Source organism: Colobus angolensis, unplaced genomic scaffold (genome assembly GCF_000951035.1).
Source record: "Colobus angolensis palliatus isolate OR3802 unplaced genomic scaffold, Cang.pa_1.0 Scaffold308, whole genome shotgun sequence".
Lineage (NCBI taxonomy): Eukaryota > Metazoa > Chordata > Mammalia > Primates > Cercopithecidae > Colobus > Colobus angolensis.
In genome coordinates, this window is record NW_012116355.1 from 1,923,225 (window position 1) to 1,942,665 (window position 19,441).

The 19,441-nt window shown below is 41.9% G+C and overlaps 1 protein-coding gene across 2 annotated transcripts in view; it reads right to left on the minus strand.

Annotated features, from left to right (window-relative positions):
* The window catches only part of UBE2R2 (ubiquitin-conjugating enzyme E2R 2), a 117,032-nt gene that overhangs the window by 8,335 nt on the left and 89,256 nt on the right, over positions 1 to 19,441 (minus strand). For both annotated transcript variants that reach the window (XM_011950563.1, XM_011950562.1), the window contains exon 3: positions 9,121 to 9,218. In XM_011950563.1, coding sequence (XP_011805953.1) covers positions 9,121 to 9,218 — 98 coding nt within the window. The remainder of the gene's footprint in view (positions 1 to 9,120; positions 9,219 to 19,441) is intronic.

Sequence of the window (19,441 nt, forward strand, 5' to 3'; positions counted from 1 at the left end):
GAATAATTTCTGTTGTATGATTTATATAAGATGATGACAAAGGCATTTTCAAAGAAAACATTTCTATCTAGTTAAAATCCATTGATCGCACATGCTCCTTTCTATTAGGTTAAGGATAACTCCTTGGCCTTCCTCCCTCAAGAGCTTTCTGGATTTCTTCAGTAATTACATTACAAAGAGTCAAAGAAGGCCGGGCATGGTGGCTCATGCCTGTAACCCCAGCACTTTGGGAGGCCGAGGCAGGTGGATCACAAGGTAAGGAGATCGAGACCATCCTGGCTAACACGGTGAAACCCCATCTCTACTAAAAATACAAAATATTAGCCGGGCGTGGTGGTACACGCCTGTAGTCCCAGCTATTGAGGAGGCTGAGGCAGGAGCATTGCTTGAACCCGGGAGGCGGAGCTTGCAGTGAGCTGAGATGGCGCCACTCCACTCCAGCCTGGGCGACACAGTGAGACTCTTGTCTCAAATAAAAAAGTCAAACTCATCAAGACGGAAAATGAATGGACATCTTAGAAGTGCAAGAAAAATACGGTAGAACTTTACATAAAGGTTTCTCCAAAAGAAAACACATAAAATCTATTAGGAAGATAAAAAGGATAAGGACGAAGTATGGTACAAACAGGTAGTTGGCCAGGCTGTTCTCAAACTCCTGGGCTCAAGCAATATTCCTGCCTTGGACTCCTTAAGTACTGGGATTTCAGGTGTGAGCCACTGCTCCTGGTTGGAAAAATAGTGTTTTATAATTTTTATTTATTTATTTTTGAGATGGGGTTTTGCTTGTCGCCCAGGCTGGAGTGCAATGGTTGGATCTTGGCTCACTGCAACCTCTGCCTCCTGGGTTCAAGTGATTCTCCTGCCTCAGCCTCCCGAGTAGCTGGGATTACAGGCACGTGCCACCACGGTCGGCTAATGTTTTGTATTTTTAGTAGAGATGGGGTTTCACCATGTTGGCCAGGGTGGTCTCGAACTCCTGACCTTGGATTATCCACCTGCCTCAGCCTCCCAAATTGTGGGATTACAGGCATGGGTCACCTTGCTCAGCCAGAAAAATAGGTTTAATTGTCTAGATCAGTACTGTGTACTAACAGCTTTCGATGATGATGATAATGTATAACCTATGCTGTGCAATATAGTAACCACTGGCCACATGCAGCTACTGAGCACTTTGAAATGTATCCTGCACAAATGAGGAAGTGACTTCTAATATGTACTTATTTATTTAAAGAAGGTCTCACTATGTTGCCCTGGCTGGAATACAGAGGCTATTTATAGGTGTGATCATAGCACACTACAGCCTCAAACTCCTGGGCTGAAGGGATACTCCTGCCTCAGCCTCCCAAGTAGCTGGGACTACAGGTGCATGCCACTGTGCCAGGCTAGTATTTAATTTTAATTCAAATGTAAAAAGCCACATGTAGTTAGAAGCTACCACATTGGACAACACAGATGTAGATGAATTCTATTACCTGAATTAAGAAAAAATTTTCCCACAAGTAGTTTCCCCAAGTTGGTTTTCTTACATCTTGTGTATTAAGACGGTGTGTATATTGGGAAACAAATTTTTAAATGGTAAATCATCCATATCTAACAAAATGAGAAATTCTAATTCCACGTCCTCCTAAGTTAAAAACCAGGATGTTTTAAGATGCACTGAGTAATATAACAGACTAATATAGTGGTAACTGTCAACCCAGTAAGTTTTCTTCTGTCTGAAGAGCAGAATCTTTTTCTTTTTCTTTTTCATATGGGGAATAATTTCCTTCTCCTACTATTGTGCAACACCTCCCATACAAACAACCTCCTACCCACAGCAGTAGACATAAGACCAAGCAAGTGCTGCAAGGATTCCATCCCTCTTGTTATGGCGATGCATCTGAGGTATGCATGTGACCTAACCTGGGCCAATCAGAAGCCTGGTGGGAACTATTCTTGATTAGATGGAGAACTGTGAGAATAAGGAAAGCTGAGAGAATTGGTCTCAGGCAGATGGATGGATGTGAAATGGAAAAAACTAAACTTCTGAGATAATACTGTTGGAATACACAAAACTGAATTTGAATTTAAGAACTATTTCAGGCCAGGCGTGGTGGCTCACACCTGTAACCCCAGTACTTTGGGGGGCTGAGGCAGGCGGATCACCTGAGGTTGGGAGTTCAAGACCAGCCTGACCAACCAACATGGTGAAACCCCCTCTTTACTAAAAATACAAAATCAGCCAGGTAAGTTGGCACATGCCTGTAATCCCAGCTACCTGGGAGGCTGAGGCAGGAGAATTGCCTGGACCCAGGAGGCGGAGGCTGCAGTGAGCCGAGATTGTGCCATTGCACTCCAGCCTGGGCAACAAGAGTGAAACTCTTTAAAAAAAAAAAAAAAAAAAAAAAGAAAAACTATTTCAACTGCTAGCTCATTTTTTTGTTTAAAAAAAAAGAGTTTAAGTGTTTAAAATCCTTACTCATTTACTGTATTTTCTCAGGAGAAACAAGAGGTTGGACTAGCAAAATAGACCCTGAGGGTCCATCATCCCCAGACTCTCAGTTCCTATAAAGAATAACTGTACTACCCTTTGCTTCCCCCGCACCCCACAAGGACACACTGGTGCACTACCCTTCTCTACTCCACATCTGGAGGAACAGATCTGATCTCAGTCCAGCAGAATACATGTTTAACGTTTATTACAACAAAGAATAGGCCTAGAGGGAATTTGGGATAAGAATGAGGGCCAGAGAGTTCTTAGTATCTGTGGTTCATTACACAGTTCCCACTGCCACCATTCAAGGAGTTAAGGATACTCCCAGAAAAAAATGTCCTCCTTCTGCCCCTCTTTATGCCACGGCCAGGGAATAAGGTAGGTCTTTTCAGGAGAGAGGATCTAGGCCAAAAGAGAAAAATGCTAAGAAGAGAAAGGAAACACAGAAAAAAAGGACAGGCAAAAGCACCTCACTTTACAGTCTTCAGGTTCATATTTCAGATCCTTTTGCCTGCTTCAGTATCTTTGGTCAGAGGTTATTTAACTATCTTGTTTTGAATAAAACGTAAGTTTGTAAACAATAAAAACCCTCAAAGAGGCCGGGTGCAGTGGCTCACGCCTGTAATCCCAGCTCTCAGGGAGGCAGAGGCGGGAGGATAGCTTGAGCCCAGGAGTTCGAGACCCGCTGAGGAAGCTGCCGGGCGCGGTGGCTCACGCCTGTAATCCCAGCTCTCAGGGAGGCAGAGGCGGGAGGATAGCTTGAGCCCAGGAGTTCGAGACCTGCCTGGGTAATACAGCGAGACCTCGTTCTCCACAAAAAAAAGGAAAAAAAAAGACAAAAAAAAAAACCCTCAAAGAAAATGAATACCAACACATCATATATTATATTACAGACTAGCCAACAGCAAATCAATTGTGAAGCAAAACTCCATCTCAAAAAAAAAAAAGAAAAGAAAAAACCCTAAGCTTACTTCACTCCATAATCATGGGCAAGCATGCATGTATGCACATGTGCGCACACACACACGTACACGCAGGTTGATTTATATATTGAGTTTTATAGACCCAGCATAATGTGATGACAGTTGATGTATGAAGTCCAGTTCTCTGGAGCCAAACCTAAATCCTATTGTTACTACCACCCTTACTGACTGTGGGTTCTACCCTGACCTTTCTAGTTGTCATGGGTCCTTAAAATCTCTTATTTCCGCTCTATCAAACGATGGGCCAGTAACTGCAGATGACTAGTTAAAGCTCAGTCCTCATTACATGTTTCAATGTGGGGGAAGGATTTAAAGAGGACATCATGACAAAGAACAAAGAAGCCTGTTATAATAGGGAAAAGAGGGCAACTGATGGTAAAATATAGTAGCTTAATGGGTTTACATTATTAGAAAGTTTCTCTTTAGGCTGCTAAAGCAACCAACAACAAATACAACACCTCCTTCTGTGCAGTGCTGGACTGATGTATCCCTGAGAATGCAAGGTAGGAATAAAAGTACAGTTTTTAAATGCCCAAATTATGTATCATTTGCAGAGAACGGAATTGCCAGGTTGAGGGCAGTGGGACCCTATGCGTAAAAACCAAGGAAGCAAATAAATAAAACCACACTGTTCCAGAATTGGGTTTAAAAGAGCTTTAGGAACAGCATGGTTATGCCTGTTTTCCCTGACCCTGCCTACTTTGGCACCCAATGCTAGGGGTGATGTCTCTGGCTCTCTGTTCTTAAGACTAGACAGAAAAATATCCTACCCCACTTCTGAGACAGACTCTTTTATACCAAACAGCAGCCTCTCTTGAGTGGGTTAATAAATTTGGTTTCATGCTGTATTTTTGAAAGTGAAAAAGAAAACATTATGTATGCCTCTTTCAACATAAAGCAAATCTACACCAAAACCACTTCACTATCCCAGAGCCTATACCAGATATGACAGGTAGTTCTGGGGATGGTGTCTCAGAGAAAGCAGCTGTGAACTCTATAGCAAAGTCTGAGGGCTTTGCTACTCCCACTCCCACCCTACCCTATCCCCAAAGCTCCCACATCATTCTAGACAAATCATGTATTAAGGTACATTTTGTTTCCTCCATCAGGAAGAGGCATGATGCTGTGAACTTCTAATCAAAGACACGTGGCAACTCTCAACTCCACTCTTCCTGACAAATGCCAAAACTTTCCATTTCAGGAAGAAACCCTCCCCACCACCTCCAGCCCCACCAATTTAATCCTGGGCCTCTGGGAGGAGGAGGCCTGTGGAAGTTTGCTTTCAAAAGAAGTATGCTGGCTTTCCCAAGAGGTAGCAAGCTACTCAGCCTTTAGTGAACACTAGTTGGCTGATTCTCTGCATCCCTAAAACTCTTCCTTTTCAGGTTTGCTAACTCACTACTCACCAGATCTGATAATACAGACTCAGGCTCTTGAAGATAACTAGAGTCCCTTACTCTTCTTCAAGTTACAAAAGTGCTCCATTTGCCACTTTATGTTATAAATATTGTCCACTGAGGGGCTGAACAATAGTCTTGAGTACACATGGTTATGGAGAAGAAAACCAAATATGTGAATATGGAATCACTTTCAGATGCCAGTGAGAGGCGGCTGACAAGACTCCAAAGCAGGATAAGATGGACCCTATGCCATCTCCACTGCTGTCTTACTATAGCCACCCATAAACTGGACATGGAGCCCAGAACCCTTAGACAGTTGCTGGCCCTAGATAATTTAGCAGCAGAGAGGTACAAGAGGGAAAACAGTTGCCCATTTTCACAACATCTTGTATCTTCCCTCTTAATATTTCAGTGCCATAAATGACCTGTCAGAAAATATAACAGTGTATTTACTACTTTAAAAGCCCCCTTGTCTCACAACGAAGTGAACACAGAAACAAAAGGGATAAGGAAAAGTATTCCACATCTGCTCATTAGGTAGTGCTTTCCTGACTTCCACTCAGAGTTCTGAGCACCACCAGGTATTCCAGACAGATGAGGTTCCAAAAAGTGTACAAAACATCCCACAGCCCCTGAAAACACCAATAAGATCAAAATGTTGAAGGACTACCCAATGATTACATAGAACTAAGTGATAAAAAGTCTAAGAAGATAAACAATTTCTAATGCAAATACCTTGTAGAGCTATGTGTGAAGATGTTAGGTGTAACTCCAAATAATTAGTTGTAGTTGTGAAGCTTCTAACCAAAGCAGTATAAAGCCAGGGAAAACAATCTCGATTTTGAGTTTGGGAAATGTCCCTAAATTGCGGCTCAGGTGGCCTGGGGACTCAAGAATGAGCAAAAAATGATGCTAGTACCTCTAAAGTAACAAAGGCAGTCTCAGATGGGCAGATAAGTATAAAAGGAATCCTCTGCCTCCAAAAGACTGGGTTACATGAGAAGTAGGCCTATTTTAAAAGAAAAAAATGTTCATAATGTTTTAAGCTGAGATAAGGCAAATGACATCATTTGTGTGTAAATGCAAGAGAAGTAAAGGATAAAAATCCTGAATTCCCGTGGGTGGTGGCAATACGTTATCCAGAGAGGCAGCATAAAAATGCAATGAGGAAAATCTTGTTTGGGACTTTGTATTTGAGGAAAGGGGAAGCCTGTTTTCTCAAATAGGGAGGGGGTGTAAGCATTTGATTCAACATTCAACCATCAAAACCAAGAATCACCAGTATTGTAGCCACTACTTCCTCTAATCTAGGGTTACTACTAGTCCTGAAAATCCATGCACCAGAATCATTATTATCAAAGGATAACTGGGGATTCTTTTGGGTGCAATTTTTTCAACAAATCATCCAAAACATCTTTAAAAACCTTTTATACACATTGTCTAATTATAATATCAAAATAATGTGCTACAGTTACTTCTGAAGACATAGCACCCTCAAACATGCTCTTGAGTAATATAGAATACATAAAACACAGATTTTTTTTTTTTTTTTTTTTGAGATGGAGTTTCACTCTTGTTGCCCAGGCTGGAGTGCAGTGGCACAATCTTGGCTCACCACAACCTCTGCCTCCCAGGTTCAAGCAATTCTCCTGCCTCAGCCTCCCGAGTAACTGGGATTACAGGCATGAGTCACCGCGCCCAGCCTAAAACTCAGAATTTTTAATACTAATTTAAAATTGAGTCTATTGAGATAATTCATGTATACATAATTTGCTATGTAGGACAGTTTTCCTCTCAAAAAAAGTGTATTCTCAATTATAGAGTATCTCAAAAACAGCTCAAAGCAATTATTTTAGTTATTTTCCTGTATTTAACACCCAAGATAAATTATGTACTACTTGAATTGGTTATGATACAGGCATCTAGCAATTATGTCTCCCTGTAGCAAAATGAAATAAACATGAGGAACTAAGAAATGTGCTTCTCTTCTAATAGATAGCAAATAACTGCTTCACATTAGACCCAAAAAATTCCTTGAAAATAATAGCTGCAACCCAAGCCAGTCAGGTAATATTCACCATTCTAGTAGGTTTACATGCATTATTCACTTAAATTTTATCAACAACCTACGGAGGTAGGTATTATTCTTGTATAGATAAGAGATTCAGAAGGCTGGGTGTAGTGTGAGCACCTGTAATCCCAACACTTTGGGAGGCTGAGGCAGGGGGATCACTTGAGCCCATGAGTTTGAGACTAGCCTGGGCAACATGGTAAGACCCCATCTTTACAAAAAAAAATTTAAAAATTAGTCCAGGTGCTCTGGGGCACACCTATAATCTGAGTATTTTGGGATGCCAAGTGGATTGCTTGAGCCCGGCAGTTTGAGACCAGCCTGAGAAACCAAGCAAAATCCCATCTCTCTACAAAAAAAATACAAAATATTGACCAGGCACCATGATGCACACTTGTGGTCCCAGCTACCTGAGAGACTAAGGTGGAAGGATCGCTCAAGCCCGGGAGGTTGAGGCTGCACTAAGCCGTGACCGCGCCACTGCATGCCCGCCCGGGCGACAGAGCAAGATCCTGTCTTAAAAAAAAACAAAAAAGAAATATAAGAAAAAAAAATTCAGAGGGATGATGGTTGTCAAGGTGAGGTGTAACACATTTATTTGAATTTAAAAAGAAAGTAACATTTTTTCTGTCTTAAAAATTATATTGGTAAGATGTGCTGAAATCTTTAATATGTCTATTTTCTCAACTCTTTATCAACAGTCATTTGATACATCTTGAAGAGCTTCTTTTACAAGTCAGGAAGCTTCCAATTCTTCACTTTTGATAAACCTGGAGATTCTTATCAAGTTACTAGTTTTTGTATCAGTAAAAATGTTTAACAAATGATTGAATAAACCAATAAAGGGGGAAGAATAGATCAATCCATGCAGAAGAATTCAAAATAATTTATATAGATACCTTGGCTTCACGGAGGTATAGCCACCCTCTCCTTAGTTGTGGGCTATGCATATGACTTCCTTCCAAGGAGTACAGAATGAAAAGTTCAGGAAAGAGCAACTTTATAGTGGAGAAAAGCTAAAAACATTATCTCAGGCAGCTGATGAAAGGTATCCCATCAGGAGGGATAAGCCACACTGATAGTAAGTACTTCAGATATGACATAATGAAAATGGCACATTACTTCTCTGGTCTTTCTTCCCCAAACCTATAACCCTAGACTAATCATGAGAAAACACGTAAGAAAAATCTCAACTGGGGAACACTGTACAAAATACCTGACAGTACCCCCCAAAATTGTCATCAAAAACGAGAAAATTTACAGTCAAGAGTTGCTTAATAGCTAGGTATGGTGGCATATACCTATAGTCACAGCTACTTGGAAAGCTGAGGTGAAAGGCTCACTTGAGTCCAGCAGGTACAGGCTGTAGTGACCTGTGATCGCACCACTGCACACCAGTCTGGGTGACAGGGCAAGACACTATCTTAAATATGAGAGACGGAGAAAGAGAAAGAGAGAAAGAGAGAGAGAGAGAGAGAGAGAGAGACAGAGAGAGAGAGAGAGAGAGAGAGAGAGACAGAGAGAGAGAGAGAGAGAGAGAGAGAGGAGTTGCCTATGGAGATATGACTATTAAATATAATGTGATAAGCAAGGCACAGTGGCTCATGCCTATAATCCCAGCACTTTGGGAGGTCAAGTAGGGAGGACTGCTTGAGGCCAGGAGTTTGAGACCAACTGGGCAACTTAGTAAGACCCCATCTCTAAAAAAATTTAAATACATATACGTATACACATACATATATACATATATATTTATACATATGAAAGATTTTGGAGCAAAACGACGACAGGTAAAAACTAAGGAAATGAGAAAGGGTATGAACTTCAGTTAGTAAAAATGAATTAACATTATTTATTAACTGCAACCAATGAATGATACTAATGTTAGATAGTAATAAAGAACCAAAGTAGAACTAGGATAAGGTAAGAGTAGGGATTCAGGCTTGAATATCTATTCCTAAGTGAACATAGGGAAATGAGAATCATATATATTATTGTTTAGTAAATACAGCTCTTCAAAATGATGCATACATATTTCTTAAAGCTCTAGCTGAAGACAAAACAACTGAATATAAGAAAGATGATTTTTTACATGTTAAAAGACAATACGTAATTGTATTTTACTAGGGGCAAACACAATAAGGAGATTAAGAATAACTCCAAAATCAGATTCTTCCTTATGTAACACCTTACCTCACATTCTGAGTAGGATTCCACCTTTCAGAAGGCAGTTCTCCACTCTGTGGGTCATCTACAGGCGGATGAAGAATCGAAATGCATACATCTCCATTCTATGAGACACAAACATTACATTCAGTAAATACTCAAAAAGTGATGTACAAAAAGGGACATTGGTTCAACAGTTTCTTTTATTCCTAGAAACTCTTTTTCCATCAAAGGCGAAAACAATTCTGCTTTTTATGTTCAACATCAAAGACAAATAATAATTAAGCATTTTTTAAATATAATATTTATTTTGACCAATCTCCGAGGTATATTTTCTAGTGAGAAGACTTACTATTCCTATAGTACAATCCTGATAAAAAATTGATTGGGACTGGGTGCGGTGTCTCACGCCTGTAATCCTAGCACTTTAGGAGGCCAAGGCGAGACCTCACACTTACCTGAGGTCAGGAGTGTGAGACCAGCATGGCGAAACCCGTCTCTACTAAAAATACAAAAATTGGCTGGGTGTGGTGGCTCACACCTGTAATCCCAGCACTTTGGGAGGCCAAGGTGGGCGGATCATGAGGTCAGGACTTCGAGACCAGCCTGACCAACATGGTGAAACCCCGTCTCTACTAAAAATACAAAAATTAGCCAGGCGTGGCTGTGCACCCCTGTAATCCCAGCTACTCATGAGGCTGGGGCAGGAGAATCGCTTGAACCTGTGAGGTGGGGGTTGCAGTGAGCCAAGATTGCACTAATGCACTCCATCCTGGGCAATGGAGGGAGAGACTCCGTCTCAAAAACAAAAACAAAAAACAAAAATTAGCCGGGTGTGGTGGTGGCATGCGCCTGTAATCCCAGCTACTCGGGAGGCTGAGGCAGGAGAAATGCTTGAACCTGGGAGGCGGAGCTTGCAGTGAGCCGAGACAATGCTCCAGCCTGGGCAACACAATGAGACTCCATCTTTAAAAAAAAAGACAAACATAATAAATCAAGATTCAATTGTCTTAGAAGCAGCCAAATAGATATCCCTTTGTTTTCAGATATATCTGTGCACCTAGAGTACATAAAAAGGAAGAAAAAAATCTAACCTTGCTTAATATCTACTCAGATAGATGCTATATCAATAACCATGGCTTATATAAACCAAAAATACGCCTCACAGCAAATGTTAACATCCTCAAGATATGGTTAGAATGACTTCCCACTGTGGCTATTATATTTTGCTTCATAAATTTATACAACTTAATCCACAAGTACATTTAGGTTAATTCATACACATAGGGATTGCCTACCATATGCAATACAGAACACAATTCAATAGAAAAGACAAAGTTGGGTAAAATACAGTGACTTATCTCTTGGGACTTAGCCTAACATGGAAGGTAAGATTTATTTATTTATTTAATTTCTTTCTGTCTTTAGAGACGGGAGTCTCACTATGTTACCTAGGCTGTAATGCAGTGATTATGCATAAGCACAATCACGGTGCACTGCAGCCACTAACTCCTGGCCTCAAGTGATCCTCCCACCTCAGTAGTCCCATAGCTGGGACTCTAGGGTGTGTTACTACACATGACTTAAGATTTACATTTGTAAAAAACTGGAGGTATAACTACATAAAGTACAAAAATCTTACATATACAACCCAAATTTAGACACACAGAAACTATATGAATATATATGTAACCATTATCAATATAAAACATTTTAAAAATAAAATTAATACAAAATATTATATTCTAAAACATTGCCTTATGGTTAGATACCATAAGGCATGTAAAAAATTACTACAGAAGAAAGGAGAGAGAGGCCAGGCACAGTGGCTCACACCTGCAATCCCAGCACTTTGGGAGGCCGAGGTGGGCAGATCACAAGGTCAGCAGTTCAAGACCAGCCTGGCCAATATGATGAAAAAACCCCATCTCTCATTTTTTGCTAAAAATACAAAAATTAGCTGGGCGTGGTGGCACCTGTAATCCCAGCTACTCAGGAGGCTGAGGCAGGAGAAGAATCCCTTGAACCCAGGAGGCAGAGGTTGCAGGGAGCCGAGATCGCGCCACTACACCCCAGCCTGGGCGGCAGAGCGAGACTCTGTCTCAAAAAAAAAAAACAAAAATAAAAAGAAGAGAGCCGGGCATGGTGGCTCACACCTGTAATCTCAGCACTTTGGGAAGCCAAGGCGGGTAGATCACCTGAGATCAGGAGTTCAAGACCAGCCTGACCAACATGGAGAAACCCCATCTCTACAAAAAAATACAAAATTAGCCAGGCGTGGCGGTGCATGCCTGTAATCCCAGCTACTCAGGAGGCTGAGGCAGGAGAATCACTTGAACCTGGGAGGCGGAGGTTACGGTGAGCCGAGATTGCACCATCGCACTCCAGTTTGGGCAACAAGAACAAAACTCCATCTCAAAAAATAAAAAAGAAAAGAGAAACTTGGTATATTTGAGCAGTGAATGCATGGGAGGTGGGGTGGAAGATAAAAGGATTTGTCATTGAGGAAGCTTTGAGATGAGCTTTCCTTTAACAATAACAATTTAAACAACCTATGGGAAATGTAGAAATGAGTTTTTCTGGCCGGGTGTGGTGGCTCACACCTGTAATCCCAGCACTTTGGGAGGCCGAGGTGGGCAAATCACCTGAGGTCAGGAGTTCGAGACCAGCCTGACCAATATGAAACTCCATCTCTACTAAAAATACAAAAATTAGCTGGGCGTGGTGGCGGGCACCTGTAGTCCCAGCTACTCAGGAGGCTGAGGCAGGAGAATGGCGTGAACACGGAAGGCGGAGCTCGCAGTGAGCTGAGATGGCGCCACTGCACTCCAGCCTGGGCGACAGAGCGAGACTCTGTCTCAAAAAAAAAAAAAAAAAATTAGGCCACAGAAGTATGTTACTTGGTTCAGAGCATAATACATATTTAAAAAACAAACAAAAAAACGCAACCTTCTTAGTAGTGGAATGAACTGAACAGATTTGCATTTCAAAATGACATATTATTAGAGAAGGCATCCAAATTGACACAGACAATGGATTTGACAAAATCTAACACTCTTTCATGACAAAAAACAATCAGAAAGCTATGACTAGATGGGAATTATCTTAACATGATAAAGGGCATTTATTAAAAACCCACAGCTGCCAGGCGCTGTGGCTCACGCCTGTAATCCCAGGGCTTTGGAAGACCGAGGCAGGCAGATCACCAGGTCAGGAGATCGAGACCATCCTGGCTAACATGGTGAAATCCCATCTCTACTAAACAAAGGAAAAAATTAGCCGGGCATGGCACGGCGCCGGTAGTCCCAGCTACTTAGGAGGCTGAGGCAGGAGAATCACTTGAACCCAGGAGGTGGAGGTTGTAGTGAGCTGAGATCATACCACTGCACTCCAGCCTGGGCGACAGAGTAAGACTCTGTCTAAAAAAAAAAAAAAAAAAAACCAAAGCTAACATCATACTCAGTGGTGACAATGGTGAAAGAAGCTTTACTCCTAAAATCAGGAGCTTGACAAGAATGCCTGCTTTCACCACTGCTATTTAACGTTCTACTAGAGATTTCTAACCAGAGTACTTAGACAAGGAAAAGAAAAAAAGGAAACTGAGTTGAAGGGGAGAAAAGCATCTTTATACACAGATGACATGATCGTATATAAGAAAGCTACAAAAGCTAATAAATTCAGGAAAGTTGTAGGATACATAATCAAAACTCAGTCACTTTTATTTTTATAAACTAGCAAAAATAACCTAACAGGATATTATGAAAACAATTCCATTGATAATTGTTATTTAAAATAATAAATCTGGCCAGGCGGGGTGGCTCACACCTGTAATCCCAGCACTTTGGGAGGCCGGGGCTGGCAGATCACTTGAGGACAGGAGTTCGAGACCATCCTGGCCAACACAGTGAAACCCCATCTCTCAAAAACACAAAAAATTTGCCAGACATGGTGGCTCATGCCTGTAATCCCAGCTGCTCAGCAGGCTGATGCAGGAGAATCGTTTGAACCCAGTAGGCAGAGGTTACAGTGAGCTAAGTACGAGTCACTGCACTCCAGTCTGGGCAACAGAGTGAGACTCCATCTCAAAAAAAAAAAAAAGAGAGAGGGAGAGAATAAATCTAGTCATGGAAGGGAAAAGACTCGTATGCTGAAAACTACAGGCCGGGCATGGTGGCTCAGGCAGGACGTGGTGGCTCACGCCTGTAATCCCAGCACTTTGGGAGGCCAAGGTGGGTGGATCATGAGGTCAGGAGATCAAGACCATCCTGGCTAACACGATGAAACCCCGTCTCTACTAAAAATACAAAAAATTAGCCGGGTGTGGTGGCAGGTGCCTGTAGTCCCAGCTACTCAGGAGGCTGAGGCAGGAAAATGGCGCGAACCCGGGAAGCGGAGCTTGCAGTGAGCCAAGATCGCGCCACTGCACTCCAGCCTGGGCAACAGAGCGAGACTCGGTCTCAAAAAAAAAAAAAAGAAAGAAAGAAAACTACAAAACAGTGCTCAAATAAATTTTAAAAGACCTGAAAAACCGTAGAGTTGTGATATTAAGATGGTTCTATTCCCCAACTTGATTTACAGATTCATTCAATACAATCCTTATCAAATCCTACTTCCCGTTTTACAGTTATTGACAAGGTAATCCTAAAATTCACACAGCAATTTAAGGGACCCAAAGAGCCAAAACAATTTGGAAAAAGAAAAGGTTGGAGGATTCACACTTCCTAATTTTAAAAATTACTACAAAGACAACCATGTTGTTCATTACTGGCATAATGACAGACATATAAGCCAACGGAACATAATTTAGAAGTGAGAGTCCAGAAATAATCCAATACATTGATGGCCAATTGATTTTGACAAGGATGCCAAGTCCATTCAATGGGGAAAAAAACAGACTCTTCAATAAATGGTGGTGGGACAACTGGATTTCTATAAACAAAAAAATGCAACTGAACTCCTACCTTATGTTACATACAAAAATTAACTGAAAATAGATCAAAGACTTGGAAATAACTGCACTTCATTAAAATGCAAAACTTTTATGCATCTAAAGGACATTATCAAGAAAGTGAAAAGGCAACCTATAGAATGGGAGAAAACATTTGCAAATCATATATCTGATAAGGCTTTAATATATATAATATATAAGGAATTCCTAAAACTCAGTAACAAAAAGATATCAATAATAGGGAAGCCCAGGTGCAGTGGCTCATGCCTGTAATTCCACCACTGTGGGAGGCTGAGCAGGGAGGACTCCTTGAGGCCAGGAGTTCAAGACCAGCCTGGGTGACATAAAGAGACAAGATCTTACTTTGTCTCTCAGCCTGGAGTGCAGTGGTGCAATCTCAGCTCACTGCAGCCTCTACCGCCCAGGCTCAAGTGATCCTTCCACTTTAGCCTCCCAAGTAGCTGGGACTACAGATGAGAGCCACCAAACGTGGATAATTTTTAATTTTTTTTTTTTTTTTGAGACAGAGTCTCGCTCTGTTCTCAGCTCACTGCAAGCTCCGCCTCCTGGGTTTACGCCATTCTCCTGCCTCAGCCTTCAGAGTAGCTGGGACTACAGGCGCCCGCCACCACACCCAGCTAGTTTTTTGTATTTTTTTAGTAGAGATGGGGTTTCACCGTGTTAGCCAGGATGGTCTCGATCTTCTGACCTCGTGATCCGCCCATTTCAGCTTCCCAAAGTGCTGGGATTACAGGCTTGAGCCACCGCGCCCAGCCTAAATTTTTTTATAGAGATGGAGTTGCGCTGTTACTCAGGCTTGTCTTGACTCCTGAGCGCAAGCAATCCTTCCACTTTGGCCACACAAACTGCTGAGATTACAGGTGTGAGCCACCACACCTGGTCCCCCAAAATTTTACTAATTAGTCAGGTGTGGTGGCACACACTTGTAGTCCCAGCTACTTGGGAGGCTGACATGGGAGGACTGCTTGAGCCCAGGAGTTTGAGGCTGCAGTGAGCCGTGATTGGGTCACTCCAGCCTGGAACAGAGCAAGACCCCATTCCCCAAAAATAAACGAGAAATTAAAAATGAGCTAGGACAGACATTTCTCCAAAGAAGATATACAAATGGCCAATAAGCACATGAAAAGATGTTCAACGTAAGCCATGTGGGTAATGCAAAGCAAAACCACAATAAGCTACCACTTCACCAACTTAGGATAGCTATATTTTATCCTACTTTTCTTAATATAGAGATGGGGATCTTGCTATGTTGCTCAGGCTGGTCTCAAACTCCTAGCCTCAAGCAATCCTCCTGCCTTGACCTTTAAAGTGCTGAAATTACAGATGTGAGCCACTGCACCTAGACTTTTTTTAAAAAAAGGAAAATAACAAGTGTTGGTAAGGATGTAAAGAAACTGGAACACACACTGCTGGTGGGAATGTAAACAGTTCATCTGCTATGGGAAAAAAGTTTGACAGTCCATTTAAAAGATGGCTGGGCACAGTGGATCACATGCCTGTAATCCCAGCACTAATAGGAAAATGGGTTAAAAAAAGAAGAAAGAAAAAGTCAGCTGGGTGCAGTGGCTCACACCTGTAATCCCAGCACTTTGGGAGGCCGAGGCACGTGAATCACTTGATGCCAGGAGTTCTAGATCAGCCTGACAAAATCCCGTCTCTACTAAAAATGCAAAAAATAGCTGGGCGTGGTGGTGCACATCTGTAATCCCTGCTACTTGGGTGGTCGGGGCACGAGAATAGCTTGGACCCAGGAGGCAGAGGTTGCAGTGAACTGAGATCCTGACACTGCACTCCAGCGTGGGCAACAGAGCAAGACTCTGTCTCAAAAAATTAATATATAAATACATAAATAAAAGTTAAACACAGAATTCTCATTTAACCCCACAATTGCACTCCTAGGTATGTAACCCAAAGAACTGAAAACAGGTACTCAAGAAGTACATGCACATGCGTGTTCAGAGCAGCACTATTCACATATACAAAAGGGAGAAACAATCCAAATGTGTCCATCAAAAGATGAATGTAGAAACAAATTGTGGTATATCTATATAATGCAATATTCTTCAGCCATGAAGAGGAATGAAGTACTGATATATACTACAAGGTGGATGAATCTCCAAAATATTGTGCTGAGTGAAACATACTATATGACTCTATTTGTACTAAATATCCAGAATATGTAAATCTATAGAGACAGAAAGCAGATTAGTGGTTGCCAGAGATTAAGGGAATATGGGAACAAAGAGAAATTACTTAATATGTAGTGTATTTTAAGTTGGAGTGATGGAAATGCTCTGCCACTACAGAGGTATTAATAGTAGTTGTACAACATTATGAACGTACTAAATGCTATTGAATTGTTTGATTATTTATCTATGAATAAATGAACAATACAGTCTTGCTCTGTGACCCAGGCTGGTACAGTAGCATGATTATAGCTCACTGCAACTTCGAACTCTTGGGCTCCAGGGATCTCCCTGACAATTGTTTACTTTAAATGGTTAATGTTATGTATGTGAATTTCATCTCAATAAATTCTTTTTTTGGGGGGGAAAGTTATTAGACTCTAGAATGGGGATTCTAAAAGATAAAATGAAGAATTATCTAGCCTACACCCCATCCAAATCCAATTAAATAACAATTTCCAGGATTCTTTTTAATAACTCCTCGGCCGGGCGCGGTGGCTCAAGCCTGTAATCCCAGCACTTTGGGAGGCCGAGACGGGCGGATCACGAGGTCAGGAGATCGAGACCATCCTGGCTAACATGGTGAAACCCCGTCTCTACTAAAAATACAAAAAACTAGCCGGGCGAGGTGGCGGGCGCCTGTAGTCCCAGCTACTCCGGAGGCTGAGGCAGGAGAATGGCGTGAACCCGGGAGGCGGAGCTTGCAGTGAGCTGAGATCCAGCCACTGCACTCCAGCCCGGGAAACAGAGCAAGACTCCGTCTCAAAAAAAAAAAAAATAATAACTTCTCCACATGATTCTGATATATGGCCAAATTTGGGCATGTCAATACTTAGGAAACCTTTTCCCTATACCTTAAAATGTTAAGAGAAAATGCGTAAGATCTGTAAATCCAAGAATTACATAAATATGCATAAAATTCTGCTTGTGACAAGTTATTTACACACCAGAGCTCAGCTCTGAAAAGTACAAATTTAGTGGCCTAAATACTAACATGTTCTAAATGATGGCTAATGTACCATATAGATAAGCCTATAATGTATATTCCCATAGAGCAACTTGTCTTTTCAAAAAAAGCTCCATCCTCTGTTCTACAACACACTAGTAACTATTAATAAAATAATCATCAACTTTTCTCTGAACTTTCCCCTCAATTTTGTAATGAACCCAAAACTGCTCTAAAAATTAATGTCTATTATTAAAAATGTTTAAGTACTAAGGAACAGTGAAATTCTATGTGTTGCCGTATCTGTGAAGTCTGTAGTAAAGAAAGTGTTATATGAACTCTCATTGTAATACAGTTTGTGAAAAATATGGTGCTCATTAGTTGTCTACTTTTTAACAATATGACCAGAATGTAACCAGTAACATATATATTAAGGCTCACTAAACACAGTGCAAAGCAGAAAGGAAACAGATTGTGTAGTACAATCACTGATGACAAATTCCTATCAAATTTCCTTAGTTTTCCCTTGATACTAATGAATTTCACAAACATGGTAATGATGAAAATATAAATATATATATACACACACATACATATACACAGTTCACTGCAGCCTCAACCTTCTAGGCTTAAGTGACGCTCTCACCTCAGCCTTCCAAGTAGCTGGGACTACAGGCATGTGCCACTATGCTTGGCGAACCTGCCTCAGCCTCCCCAAGTGCTGGGATTATAGGCATAAGAAACTGTGCCCAGCCAACCACAACAACAAAAGTTTTGCAGCTTTAACTCAAAGGAGAAGACAACTTTAAAATAAATTCACTCATGTAACACAGCAGTTATTTACAACTTTTGGGGGCGGCTGTAATTTATCTATACATATATTTAACAAACTGTGACCAAAGCACTTGTCTTTTTTTAATTTTTTTTATTTTTGAGACAGAGTCTCACTCTGTTGCCCAGGCTGGAGTGCAGTGGTGCGATCTTGGCTCACTGCAACCTCCACCTCCTGGGTTCAAGCTATTCTCATGCCTCAGCCTCCCGAGCAACTGGGATTACAGGTATGCACCACCACGCCCAGCTAATTTTTTCTATTTTCAGTAGAGGTGGGGTTTCACTGTGTTGGCCAGGCTAGTCCTAAAGTCCTGGCCTCAAGTGATCTGCCTATCTCGGCCTCCCAAAGTGCTAGGATTACAGGCGTGAGCCACCACACCTGACCACGCCTGTCTTTTTAAAAACATGACATAAGAGCCAGGTGCAGTGGCTCATGCCTGTAATCCCAGCACTTTGGGAGGCAGAAGCAGGTGAATCACGAAGTCAGGAGTTCAAGACCAGCCTGGCCAAGATGGTAAAACCCCGTCTCTACTAAAAACACAAAAATTAGCCAGGCACGGTGGAGGGCACCTGTAATCTCAGCTACTCAGAAGGCTGAGGCAGGAGAATCTCCCGAACCCGGGAGGCGGGGGTTGCAGTGAGCCGAGATCGCGCCATTGCACTCTAGCCTGGGTGACAGAGCAAGACTCCATCTCAAAACAACAACAATAAAAACATGACATAAAAAACGATTTTCAGCCAGATGGGGTCTCTAGATCTCTATTACCACAAATACCAACACTGGCCCTCAAAAATTTCAATTCTGATACCATTTCCATACTGCTGTGAAGGTTAATAATCACGTGAGAAGAGTTTCTTGTGATTCCTTTGACAACATCAAATTTACTTCCTAAATATGATTTATCACTTCTTCCCCTACCCCCACCCTCCCCACAAGATGGAGTCTTGCTCTGTTGTTCAGGCTGGAGTGCAGTGGCACGATCTCAGCTCACTGCAACCTCTGCCTACTGGGTTCAAGCAATTCTCTTGCCTCAGCCTCCTGAGTAGCTGGGATTACAGGCACCCATCACCACGCCTGGTTAATTTTTGTATTTTTAGTAGAGACAGAGTTCTACCATGTTGGCCAGGCTGGTTTCAAACTCCTGACCTCGTGATCTGCCTGCCTCGGCCTCACAAAGTGCTGGGATTAATCACAGGCATATGAGCCACTGAGCCTGGCCTTAGCTTGATCTCAGCTCACTGCAACCTCCGCCTCCCGGGTTCAAGCCGATTCTCCTGCCTCATCCTGCTGAGTAGCTGGGATTACAGGCGCATGACCACACCGGGCTGATGTTTGTATTTTTAGTAGAGATGGGGTTTCACCATGTTGACCAGGCTATATAATTTTATCAATCCCAACACTTTGGGAGGCTGAGG